This window comes from Podarcis gaigeae (assembly GCF_964106915.1).
Source record: "Podarcis gaigeae genome assembly, chromosome: 1".
Lineage (NCBI taxonomy): Eukaryota > Metazoa > Chordata > Lepidosauria > Squamata > Lacertidae > Podarcis > Podarcis gaigeae.
The window spans coordinates 17,303,338-17,316,417 of NC_139678.1; the positions used below are offsets into that span (position 1 = coordinate 17,303,338).

The window sequence follows — 13,080 nt, forward strand, 5'->3', positions numbered from 1 at the left end:
AAATATAAACATGGGCGCAAAACTGGATTTTTATGAGACATGAGGCTCTCCTGACCTTTCTCTGTGGCACAGGATTCACAAACGTTCCAGACCGAGTGGCAGAAAAAAGACTATTCCAGGTGTCTCTCTGGGGAGACTTAATCGTATTTCCTTCTCCATGGGAATAATATTTCTTTGTGGGTACTGGGCTAGGAATTGCAGATACAGGGGTAGTCAATGTGGTGCCCTTTGGATACGGACCACAAATCCCATCATCCTCAGCCAACACAGCTGGCGGTCAGGGATGTTGGAGTTGTCATCCACAGTAACCAGAGGTCACCATGTTGGCTATTCCTGTCCTAAGAAGTAATTTGCAGTGTTTTCAGCCGCACTTCCAGTTCCCAGGACTGGATGCGGGAAGGTGAACGGACTGGCTTGAGCGTCATGCAATAAAAGAAATTATCAATGTGTCTTATACATACACTCCATGTTTAAGCAAAGGCATCTCAGCACACTAGAGAGTTTGATAGCTCAGTTGGTTAGGGCGTGGTACTGATAACGCCAAGGTGGCAGGTTCGATCCCTGTATGGGGAAGCTGAATATTCTTACATTGCGAGGGCTTGGACTAGATCAGGGCTCGGCAAAGTTTTTGTCGCTTGGGCCAGTTCACGGTCCTGCAGACGCCGCGGTGTGCCAGAGCGCACACACACATGTGCCAACACTCCTTCCAGCGCGGAGGAGGCATGAATAGCTTCCCATTGGTTGCAGGAGCTTCCTGCAGCCAATGGGAAGCTGCCCAGGGTCACGGAAGGCGGTCCCTGCTCCGCGCTGGTTCAGCATGGCGCACGGGAGCTGAACAAGCAGGTGGAGGGGGCCCATGGGCCTTAGGTTGCCGACTCCTGGACTAGATGATCCTCAGGGTCCCCTTCCAATTTGACAGTTCTATAATGCTCATGCACCTGGGTTACTGATCAAGCAGTTCAGCAGTGGAACAGACAACCTCAGGTGGAGGTGGACTCTCAGAAAGTGATGGGCAAGTTTGTAAGCAGAGGATGAGGGAGGCTGTAGCAATGGGCGTCCTGCACTGGGTTAGATGACCTTTGAGGTACCTTCCAACACAGCAATTCCACCCTTGGCCAAAGCAAGAAATGCATTTCATGCCCAACCACCCCTCCTCGCTTCTTACCATCGATTATCTCTTCTTTTACTTTGTGTAATTCTTTTACAACTTCTTCCAATATTTCCTTGAAAGACAAAAAATAATAATAAATTAAAATGTAGAAAGAAAGAAAGAAAGAAAGAAAGAAAGAAAGAAAGAAAGAAAGAAAGAAAGAAAGAAAAGTCCTTTGCACTGGTATAAATGGAACTTCTCCTAAGAAAGCACTTAACTGGTCCCTATGAGAGCCAGCCTGGTGTAGTGGTTAAGAGCGGTGGACTCGTAATCTGGTGAACCGGGTTTGCTTCCCCGCTCCTCCACATGCAGCTGCTGGGTGACCTTGGGCCAGTCACACTTCTCTGAAGTCTCTCAGCCTCACTCACCTCACAGAGTGTTTGTTGTGAGGGATGAAGGGAAAGGAGAATGTAAGCCGCTTTGAGACTCCTGAAGGGGAGTGATAAAGTGGGATATCAAATCTAAACTCCTTCTTTTTCTATGTTGCATGAGATCGCCTGCATGAGATGCAGAATTGTTTTTATCAGTCACTGACTTTGAAGCTGCCATGTGTGGACTTGGACTTGTTTTCCATAGTTTATTATGGTGAAAGTGTTGGCATAGCACCTGGCATAAACTTTGGACTAAGGCTGCAGGTTCTATGTCTGCCCAGGATTACACAGAACTGTTGCCAATACAGTTCCCTCGGTTTACGAACTTAATCCGTTTCGGAAGACCGTTCTTAAACTGAAACCGTTCTTAAACCGAGGCGCCCTTTCCCTAATGAGGCCTCCTGTCACCAGTGCCCTTCCACTGTTCGGCTTCCATTCTTAGACCGAGGTAAAGTTTGCAAACCGAGACACTACTTCCGGTTTTGCGGAGTTCGTAAACCGAATAGTTTGTAAACAGGGATGTTCTTAAACCCGAGGTACCACTGTACTGGGCAATGGGCCTGCCCTGGTATAACAAGGCTTCTTCCTATGTTCTTATTTACAGCAAGAAGCTGTAACCCAAAGAATAAATGGAAAACTGCTCTTATCTGCATCCAGAGCCAGCGCCGAGGGCCTTCTGGTGGCTCCCTCATTGTGAGAAGTGAGGTTACAGGGAACCAGGCAGAGGGCCTTCTTGGTAGTGGCGCCCTCCGTGTGGAACACCCTCCCTTCAGATATGAAGGAAATAAGTAGCTATCTTATCTTTCAAAGACATCTGAAGGCAGCCCTGTTTAGGGAAGTTTTAAATATTTAATGCTGTATTGTTTTTAACACTCGATTGGGAGCTGCCCAGAGTGGCTGGGGAAACTCAGCCAGATAAATAATAAATTATTATTATTATTATTCTGTGTGCAAAACTCCCAACTCACTTGTTTCATACGATCAAAATCTAAGGTGTCCATGGCCACGTCATTGCTGCTGCTTGCAGGTTTCATCCTTGAAAAAGAGAGGAACAAAATAAAACAAAGAGGGACATTCTTCAACGTTTTCTAAAGCCACTGGCCATGATGTTGGCCATTCTTCCTCGCACAAAGAGGTGCATAAAAGCAGGTGGAAGGAGCTCATGAGGGGTTAATTGCTTTGACCCTCCACCTCTCCCTCTTGCATCACGGGAAAGCACTCAGCAGCCAGCATGATCTTGCTAAGCAAGCAGTGCTAAGAAGCATCCACCGTGCGTCACCCGAAAGACGTCCGTTCCCAGGAGGAAAACGCACTGGAAAAGGGGGAGGAGTTTGCTGAAATGCATCAGGTTACGTGATGATTTTATTATTATTATTTAAAAAATCTGTAATGCTAATCCAGATAAGTTTCTATGACTACTTTACAGCAGAGCCCTTTCACTGCTGTTAATGATTGACCATGCCACGTTTGAAAACACAACCTGGAAAGTGGTTTTAATACTTTCTCCTCTCCAAGGCATTCCTGCCCTTGTTTCCCTCCGCCTCCCATAAAAGTGCTTTTCAGTCATACGTGGCTTGACGTGCCAACACAAAAGAGCGCCGTCATCTACACACAACAGCCACTTCTTAAGCATTTGGGCACTACTTGTTGCAGAGCTTGAGGCAGGAGGACCTCATGTGGTCAACACTGTGCAGTGCACGAAGAATGGTTTTACAAGTTGCCAGGTGCAAAAAGGAAGGCCAAACTATGTGGCCAGTTTTTGCAGGATGTGATGATATTATTATTATTATTGAAATTTGGATAGCGCCCTTCACCCGAAGATGAAGCCACATACTCATAAAGCCACATGCTGGCCATGCTTGGGTGTAACAGTCACCCTAAGCCATGCTTAGGAAAATTAGACTGCCTGAAGACTGAAGCAAAGCACTTTGCTCCTTTGTTCCGGCAGCTGGAAACAAACCACAGGCTACCAGGCTTAGTGTTACATCCAAACCCTTTCCTTCTTGCAGCACCATGCTAGCCAGCTTAACACAGCTTTATTTCATGAGGGCTTTGCACCGTGAATTTTGCACTAACAATCTATTACTCTATATTTTAAATTTTGTATATTACCGTATTTTTCGCTCTATAAGACGCACTTTTCCCCTCCTAAAAAGTAAGGGGAAATGTGTGTGTGTGTCTTATGGAGCGAATGCAGGCATGCTCTTTAAAGGGAGTGCGGCTCTTGGGGGAGCCTTAGCTGCGCGCAGCCTCTCCAGGGCAGGGAATAAAGGCTCCCCTTGCCCGGGAGAGGCTGTGCACGGCTATCCCATAAGCCAGGACAGCAAGCAGGATTGCAGAAAATTTTTTTCTTGTTTTCCTCTTCCAAAAACTAGGTGTGTCTTATAGAGTGAAAAATACAGTATATGTTTCCTATTCCCCCCCCCCCCCCACGAAAGCCTCTTTGAAAAACATATGGTAGAATAAACAAATAAATAAAATGATCCCAACAAAAATTGCTCCTGGAAGCTGCTATTTGGCAAGGAATTGAAGTCGCCGCTTGTGGTGTTATAGTCCCCTTTATGGCTAGCATGTGAGGACAGCTCCACACACTCCTGTGACAAATTGCAGCATTGGGGCAGAATTTTCATCAGCAAGATGACACAGGAGGACAGAGCTAAAACAAACCATTCCACAAACCTGATTCTGATCAGACCACTACTACCCCTGGGCTGCTATTTAAGGTTTTGCTTTATTCTTCTTCCTCTTCTTCTTCTTCTTGTAACATCACACAGTGCCAAACTATGCATTCAATATACAGTGGTGCCCCACAAGACGAACGCCTCGCAAGATGGAAAACCCGCTAGACGAAAGGGTTTTTCATTTTGGAGGTGCTTTGCAAAACAAATTTCCCTATGGGGTTGCTTCGCAAGACGAAAAAATCTTGCGAGTCCCCGTGGTTTTTCCCCCGCTCCCCCCCTTTTCCTAAGCCACTAAGCCGCTTAACAGCTGATCGCTAGAAGCCGCTAGACTGCTGTAGCGCTAATCCGCTAAGCTGTCAATGGGCTTGCTTCGCAAGACGAAAAAACCGCTAGATGAAGAGAGTCGCGGAACGGATTCTTTTCGTCTTGCGAGGCACCACTGTAATGCGTCGTTTGGCTCTCAAAAAAATGTACTGCATCGTCAGAGGGCTACATAACGTATAGCTTTGCACGCTTTGCAGAATTGTGCAAACTAGCACCGTAACATTTTGGGGGAGAGCTTTGTCTCTATGCAAAAGTCGTCGAGACCAACGTTTGCTCAACGGCAGGGAAGCAGACATAGTGGCAAGTTGCATGAAGGCAGGCAGGAAGTTAGCTGACGAACGAAAGGATTTGTGTGAGTTTGCAAAGACAAGATAGAGGAGCCAGAGCAGTTTTTCAATACCTAAAGGATGGTTGGAACTGAATGGGGCTCTTTGGTTCAGGACTCCTCCCCACTGATGGATTTCTATGGTGAGAGAGGATATGACATGAGCGCATGCAGCTGCAGCATGCACACATTCCAATGCATGCTGGTGGACCTACAAAGGGAGACTCCGCAGCTCACCTAGAGAGTAGCGCAGTGACAGGTTTTTCCACAGAGTTGCTTCTCTCCCAAGGCTTCTTTCCAGCATCTGCTTAAAAAAGAAACCCATGCAAAGTGAACAAGAGAGAGCTTGGCTTTGTGGTGCTTTCCCCCTCTTCCCCATCATTATTGTAACAACAAACAAACAACAGCCCTGTATAGAGAAGTTCTTAATGCTTAGTGTTTTATTAAGTCTCTGTATATGTTGGAAGCTGCCCAGCGTGGCTGGGGCAATGATATGCCAGTAATTCGTTTGTAGCATTAAGCTTGCATCTGGAAACAAAGCAAGATTTATCTATTGATGGAGATTGGCTGTATTTAAGTTCCTGTGATATACAAATGATTCCATAGATCAATATTATGTTACCCCAGAATGAGCAAGAAAAATAAATAAATCTGCATGTTTTTATTGAATCTTTCAGAAGACGCTTTCAAGTTGTAAGATGTTCATCAGTGATGATTTGCAAAAAAAAATGTTGCTAAATTGCTATTCATGACTGGCTGAGAAGTAAAACACTTGACATTTTAAAAAGAAAGAAAAAGATTTATCTATTGAACCTGGGACTCCCCCCCCCCCCCAGAGAGACCACCCAGAATCCTCTAGGCTTTCTGCAACTTCTGTGTTTTTATGCAGCCCCCAGTCCTCTCCATGGGCTGCTTGTTCAGTACCAGGATGGTGAAGTCAGGCTCCACCACTGACCTACTTGCTGACTGCTTTCAAAGGGAGAGAAGCGCGTAACGGAATAGAATACCTGAGGAATTTTGCTGCTGAACAGGGCCTCGCGTACCGGGGGAAGGAGAGGTGCTAGCTTCCTCCTAGAAAACAAGCAAACAAAGCTTTGGATTAACGTTTCAGAAGAACTCATACTTTCCTGCGACTGCTATGTTAGGAGCAACTTTTTTCTGTAAAAGAACGTAGAAGATAAGCAAGGTCCTGCTGGAACTCAGACCAAAGTCCAGCATCTTCTCATGCCAGTGGCCATTCAAATGCCCATGGGAAACTCCTAAGCAGAACCTCAGCAGAACAACACTCTCCACAGCTACGACTTCCAGCAACAGGTATTCAGAGGCATACTGCCTCCGACAAAGGAGGTAGAAAAAAGATAAAAGGTAAAGGACCCCTGGACGGTTAAGTCCAGTCAAAGGCGACTATGGGGTTGTGGCGCTCATCTCACTTCAGGCGTTTGTCCACAGACAGCTTTCCAGGTCACGTAGCCAGCATGACTAAACTGCTTCTGATGCAACAGAACATCGTGATGGAAGCCAGAGCACACAGAAACGCTGTTTACCTCCCTGCCCTAGTGGTAACTATTTATCTACTTGCACTGGCATGCTTTTGAACTGCTAGGTTGGCAGGAGCTGGAACCAAGCAACGCGAGCTCACTCCGTTGCAGGGATTTGAACCACTGACCTTCCAGTCTACGCACTCTGCCATAGTTGAAGATTCCTTACAAAGTTGAAGATTTCTTACTGCAGGATTCCTTACAAAGAGTTTGCCCACATGGAGGTTACGTCCCTGAAGATTTGCCCCACTACTTGCTGGTTTGTCCAGTCTACAAGGACCTAAGAGCATTCTTGTTCAAGGATTTAAATTTCCCAGTTGACAGATTGGTTGGGTATCTGATTAACTTTTTATTAGGGGACAGATCCCTCTACACCTTTGAAAAAGTGGTCTGCTGTGCTATTATAGTGTCAGTTTAAGAAAGGTTTCTGGGGATAAGTTTAATTATTCGGGGGAGAAAAAGAACGCCTTGTTTTACTAATTATTTTAACTTTCATTCTGCTTTATGTATTTTGCAATGGCCTCAGCTACAGAAATAATGTTTGTATTTGTATTAATGGCTAGTGGCCATTATATATTCTATATTTCTTCCCCTCTGCAAAATACAACAGGACTGGGCCTCACTTCTTTTGTACTACAGAGCATTTCCCCCAAAGGAACCCGTCTCATTCCCTTCACATAGAAAGCAATATAGGAGTGTTTTACACGGCTCCATATATGTTTGTGTGTATGACTGTGTTCAACAAAACATTAAGCCATAAACCATTGTTCGGCAAATCAGTCCGTGTGCGAGTTCAGTGCTGGTTTATGCAGCTCAAGCTCAGAGATCGCAGAGGGATCTGGCGAATTGAAGTGGACACACCTAATTTGATCTCCCTGGACCAAGCTGCAGCTCACTTCGAAACCCACACACTGAGAGATTCTCACTCTCTTACAAATTTTAATACAACGCCTGTTTTCCTTTGTTTTTTTAAAGAAAGCAATTTCATGTACGTTCCCTCGATATTAAAAGTGAGCTGAAAACAATGTTTGTAAATTACACAAAAATTACTTAACCCCCCTCCACCTGTCCCTGAGAGTGATGACATGCCATCAAGTCATGATGTCAACGTGTGTGGAAAGAGGACCTCTGCACGGCGACCAGTCACTCTTAGGCAGCTGAAATCGCTTCATTTGACTGCAGCAGACAGTGAGATTGAAAACTTCGTTTTGTGCAGAAAGCGAACTCGCAGCAGAAAAGGAATGGGGTTGCAAGCGACAAATGCACAGAGGAATGGAAAATAATGCCTTCTTACACCAGCTGGTTTGGGAGACATTTTTCACTCTGCAAACTCCAGAGTGTGAAGCGGTGTTCCACTTACGTTTTGGCTTTCCTCTTCTTTTTTGTCGGCTGGCTTGTCCGACTGTGATGCTGCTTTCCTCCTTAGGACAGAGTGAAGGGAGAGACTATAAACTAGTTCCTCGGATAAATATTCACCGGCCACAGAATTCAGAGAACCAGCAAGTTCATACGTGCTCTTTCCTCCCCCACCCCCTTACCTTACTTAGTTGAATTTATGTGTGTGTGTGTTGTGTGTGCACAGAAGGAAGAGGAGAATCTGTACTAGACAACAAGTAATCCCTATTAAACATGGCGACTGTAGTTATTTTTCCAGAGGCAATGTGGAAAGCAATAGTAAAGCAGAACTAGGAAGGCTTGTCAGAGTTACTTTGGTGGTTGTTTATACTAGAACCCCAAGATCTACCAACCAGAGTTAAGTGCAGAAGACATATGGTTGAATTAAGAACACAAAGAGCACCAGGAGAGCTCTGCTGGGTCAGGTCAATTGCTGATCAAGTTCAGCATCCAACCAGATGCCGATGAGAATGGATTTCAGAGGCATATCCCTTTCAAGAGGGGAGGTAGAACATTGTAGCTGGTAGCGACTGGAAACCTTCTCCTTGAACTGCTGCAATCCTCTTTCAATTCACCCAAGTTGTTGGCCATCATCACATATTATTTGGGAGCGAATCCTACAGAGCAGGGTATCCCAAACTTGGGTCTCCAGCTGTTTTAAGACTACAATTCCCACCATCCCTGACCATTGGTCCTGCTAGCTAGGGATGATGGGAGTTGTAGTCCAAAAAACAGCTGGAGACCCAAGTTTGGGAAACCATGCCGTAGATTAACTATGCACTGTGTGAACACGGTCCTGGCCAAATTCTGAGCCTAGATGCTGGTTTATAGGATCAGCATTGAGCTGACCCTCACAGTAAGTAAAGGTAAAAGGACGCCTGACCATTAGGTCCAGTCATGACCGACTCTGGGGTTGCGACTCTCATCTCGCTTTATTGGCCGAGGGAACCGGCGTACGGCTTCCGGGTCATGTGGCCAGCATGACTAAGCCGCTTCTGGCGAACCAGAGCAGCGCACGGAAATGCCGTTTACCTTCCCGCCAGAGCGGTACCTATTTATCTACTTGCACTTTGATGTGTTTTCGAACTGCTAGGTTGACAGGAGCAGGGACCGAGCAACGGGAGCTTACCCCGTTGCGGGGATTCGAACCGCCGACCTTCTAATCGGCAAGTCCTTAGGCTCTGTGGTTTAACCCACAGCACCACCGGCGTCTCTTACAGTATTTGCACACAAAAGCCCACTCCTGGTTAGCGTTCTTCACTTCAGCACCAACTCCGAGCTGGGAAAAGATGTGTTGTTGTTGCTATGGTTAAGCACCCAGGAGTCATAAACTCTTGCCAAACTACTACTACAGATCACCCAGGGATCTACTGGTAGATCCCAACCTATATTCTAATCCCCCGCCCCCGCTGTGGAATTTGGGCAGCTCCTTGGCTTGAAAACCTCCAAGGACAGTTGCCCTAGTCTCCCTAAGTTAGAGATTAGCAACTAGGTTAATGAGATCTATAGTGGGCCAAATCTACCTCTCCCTCCTCGCTAAGATTCTTGGAACTGTTTGGGGGTGGGGGAATTAGATAAGAGGCAGTGTGACTCACAGATAATACACAACATCCCACCCCTCAATTACTGTAGGCAGGAGTGAGAACCACCAACCTTTTCGCCAGTAGTTTATTCATTTCTTCCATTAGTCCGCCTCCACCACTACTCGTCCTATTGGCATCGCCCTTGGAAGCACCACTGGGACTAGAACCTCCTGAGGCATCCTCTGGCTTTTAAGACAGAAACCAGCATTTTAGATCTGGGCACTAAGGGGGTCCAATTTCGCTGTCTAAGCAGAGAAAGGCGACAAAAAAAATCCAAGGCACTAAGGGCAGCTGTCGCTGTCAAGACAACTAGTGGCTGAAACATAATAGGAGGCCATCTGTGAATTTTGTGTGTGTGTGTGTGTTGCTTTACTAATTAGTTGTTTGCAGGACACAAATGTTCATATTATCTTATTATCATTATTATTTTTAAAGGAAGATTTGTTCGCTGCACTGGTGTGTACATGAACACCTATGAAGTGATATGATACAATGATGTGTGTCTATTTTATAGAGACTGACGACTGAATTCAGTAACAAAAAGCACCTTAGTTGTAACCACATCACGTGAACACAAGCCTTACTGAGAGAAGCATAAATTACTTCCATGGAACAGCAGCAATCTGCAGTGTGAATACGACACACATGCATTCACTGTACTGAGTTTATCTTTTAAAAATGGGCTTGCCTATTGGCCTGGGAGTTGCTGAGGGACACAGGGGCAGAAAAACCTAAATGTGCTATTGCCTGCACACACACCATGTGACTTGAGAGCGGCCAGCCATCTAATCCAGAGCTATGCTTGCTGAGTTGGGTAGGCAGCCTCATACACTCAGAACAAGATGTCCATGCTAACACTCCTCCAGGACTGGGTTCTAAACTCCACCGTGAAGTATTAACAAGGGCAATACCCATCTTGGGGCAGATAGGGCTTGCCAAACTGGGAAGTTAGCACAGCCAGAAGAAAGAAAACTCTGATTCTAAACCTCTGCCGCCTGGTGGGACATCTTCAGGAGAAGAAAAGGCTCAGGAGTTAAAAAGGTAAAGGGACCCCTCACCATTAGGTCCCGTCATGGCCGACTCTGGGGTTGCAGTGCTCATCTTGCTTTATTGGCCGAGAGAGCCAGCGTACAGCTTCCAGATCATGTGGCCAGCCATGACTAAGCCGCTTCTGGAGAACCAGAGCAGCGCACAGAAACGCCGTTTACCTTCCCGCCAGAGGGTACCTATTTATCTACTTGCACTTTGACGTGCTTTCAAACTGCTAGGTTGGCAGGAGCAGGGACCGAGCAATGGGAGCTCACCCCGTCGCGGGGATTCGAACCACCGACCTTCTGATCGGCAAATCCAGAGTGGAGTCTATAAGACAGTTGAATGGAGCCTTTTATGCCGCTTTCCAGCAACTCCTGCAGCCAAGCTGATACTAAACACATTGCCCTGCTTTCCATTGGACCACATCAGCGAGGCTGAGAGGGAGATCTTGTTATCTGGGCAGCCCAGGACCTCCAGACATACTGCCCAGGCTTGCGTCCCCGGGAGGTCACTTCGGTGCCACTAACACAGTAGTTTGACTTCACCCACAGAGGTGCACTCCACTGTCTCTCGAGACAGATGGATGACAACAACCCATCTGGAACACCAAAGAATTTAGTGTCATGCGTATGTGCTGGTGGAGTGAGCGCTGCATATTTTGTGACGGGATCATGCCTTGGCAAGAGGGAGGGTGCCCCTATAATATCTGCCCTTAGATGGAAGGCTAAAGCTGAGAGAGAGGGGCAGTGAGCAACTTGCTTCAGTGGAGCTAGGATCTGAAACTGGGTTCCCGGCCTAAACTCTATGGCACCACGGCCACCACCAGCAGCAGCAGCCCTCATTCCTTACCCGTTGTACTCTCCTTAGTTTGGCACCAGCCAAAGCTGCCGCTAGTCCCGACACGGACCCGTCGTCAGTGCCGGACCCTCCACCGCCTGCTGGCAACGGGGGCGGCGGGGGTGGCACAGTGCCCGAAGGGGGAGGAGGCGGGGGAGGAGGTGGAGGCGGACCACCAGAGGAAGTGGGTATCCCAGCCGAGGGGTGGCCTGGTGGAAGGACGGGGCCTGGAACATAAAAGAACAATAATTCAGGAATCACATGGTGCTCCACCCTGCACACTTCTTGTCCCCCTTTCCTTAATCGTTGCTCATGTCAATGTAGACAGGAGACACCAAATTTCTCAGGTTCCCATGATCCACCCAGCAAACAGTATACGCCAAATGTCAAAAACTCACTGCTGCTGCCACTATCAGGCCCCTTGTGGAATAGTTTGGGCCCTCAGCAAGCAAATATTCACAGATCTTCTACAGGGGCAAATGCAGCTGCCCTTCAAGATAGTCACAGCCAAAGCCCACTCAAAGACACCCCCCCTTACAATAATCTTATAATTATACAATATAATAATCAGGGATTTCTCACGACAATCAGTGTAGATCTTGAAAGCGTTGTCTTTCATCTAAAGCTACTATTTTCTTTGCTATTATTATTATTATTATTATTATTATTATTATTATTACTATTATTATTTATTAGAGTTTGGACTTGATATCCTGCCTTTCACTCCCTTTAAGGAGTCTCAAAGCGGCTAACATTCTCCTTTCCCTTCCTCCCCGACAACAAACACTCTGTGAGGTGAGTGGGGCTGAGAGACTTCAGTGAAGTGTGACTAGCCCAAGGTCACCCAGCAGCTGCATGTGGAGAAGCAGGGAAGCGAACCCGGTCCACCGCTCTTAACCACTACACTACACTATGTGTCTATTACTCTTCACCCACACATCTCTTGGACAAATGATTTGGACCACTCCAATATCTTCTTTCAGAGTGACTTAAGTTGTGTTTTCAATCATATGTAAAACAGAACTTGCACACCATTCTCATAAAACTGAAGCACATTGTCTTTTAAGTGCTCCGAACGCTTAGCTTTGGAACATACAATGGCTAAAAAGCCCCCCTTTCATGCTGATTGGGTGGTTCTAGGATGCTGGAGATAGGGACCCTGCTGCAGAAATAGTAAGGGGGTCTTCAACCCACCATGTCCTAGGCCAATACACCACTGATCTTCTCTCTCCCCATCCTTAGTCACCAGTCAGCAACTCTTTCCCCAGGGTTCAGATCCCAGGCATCTGCCATGCTTTGGGTCATTCAAATGGTATGACAATAAATTAGAATATACGAAATAAAAGAAGCAATAAAATATAATTTAAAAAATTGAATATGAATATTTAATGAGATGGATGTGCCCCAACTCCCCTCGTCAACAACAAATCAACATACGCATCACCTGCGGACCATAGTTTGGGAATCCTTGATCTAGACATAAATCACTGAAAGATACATTCACACAAAACTCTCCCAATAAAGTAGATTCCACAGATTTTATAGGCAGCTAAACCTGTTCTCTTGTTTAGATATTTGTAGCCTTGAGAGGCTTCTGCATTTCACCCTGGGCCAAAACTGAACTTGGCCACTGCAAAAAAGACACAACTGGACAGATATTTGAGGTCAATACATTTTTATGTTCTAACGTATATGCAAAAATGTCCCAGCATCACACTTAACTTTACATTATTCCAAACTTGTAAACATTCACCCGTTCGGTCATCTTTGGCAAATCAAAATTACTTCCCAGCCACCAGTTTGGGACACTTAGAAAGATGTTATTTATTTTTAAAAAGTATACC

At 46.1% G+C, this 13,080-nt stretch overlaps 1 protein-coding gene across 27 annotated transcripts in view; it reads right to left on the reverse strand.

The window, feature by feature from the left end:
- Positions 1–13,080, reverse strand: part of EVL (Enah/Vasp-like) — a 151,591-nt gene that overhangs the window by 1,345 nt on the left and 137,166 nt on the right. For 8 of the 27 annotated variants that reach the window (XM_083733418.1, XM_083733429.1, XM_083733403.1 and 5 more), the window contains 8 exons: positions 11,249–11,463; positions 9,438–9,553; positions 7,750–7,810; positions 5,859–5,922; positions 5,089–5,158; positions 4,927–4,989; positions 2,490–2,556; positions 1,166–1,223 (listed from right to left, as the gene is read on the reverse strand). In XM_083733418.1, the coding sequence (XP_083589544.1) occupies positions 1,166–1,223; positions 2,490–2,556; positions 4,927–4,989; positions 5,089–5,158; positions 5,859–5,922; positions 7,750–7,810; positions 9,438–9,553; positions 11,249–11,463 (714 nt within the window). The remainder of the gene's footprint in view (positions 1–1,165; positions 1,224–2,489; positions 2,557–4,926; positions 4,990–5,088; positions 5,159–5,858; positions 5,923–7,749; positions 7,811–9,437; positions 9,554–11,248; positions 11,464–13,080) is intronic. The other 19 variants (XM_083733421.1, XM_083733404.1, XM_083733426.1 and 16 more) reach the window with 7 other exon arrangements.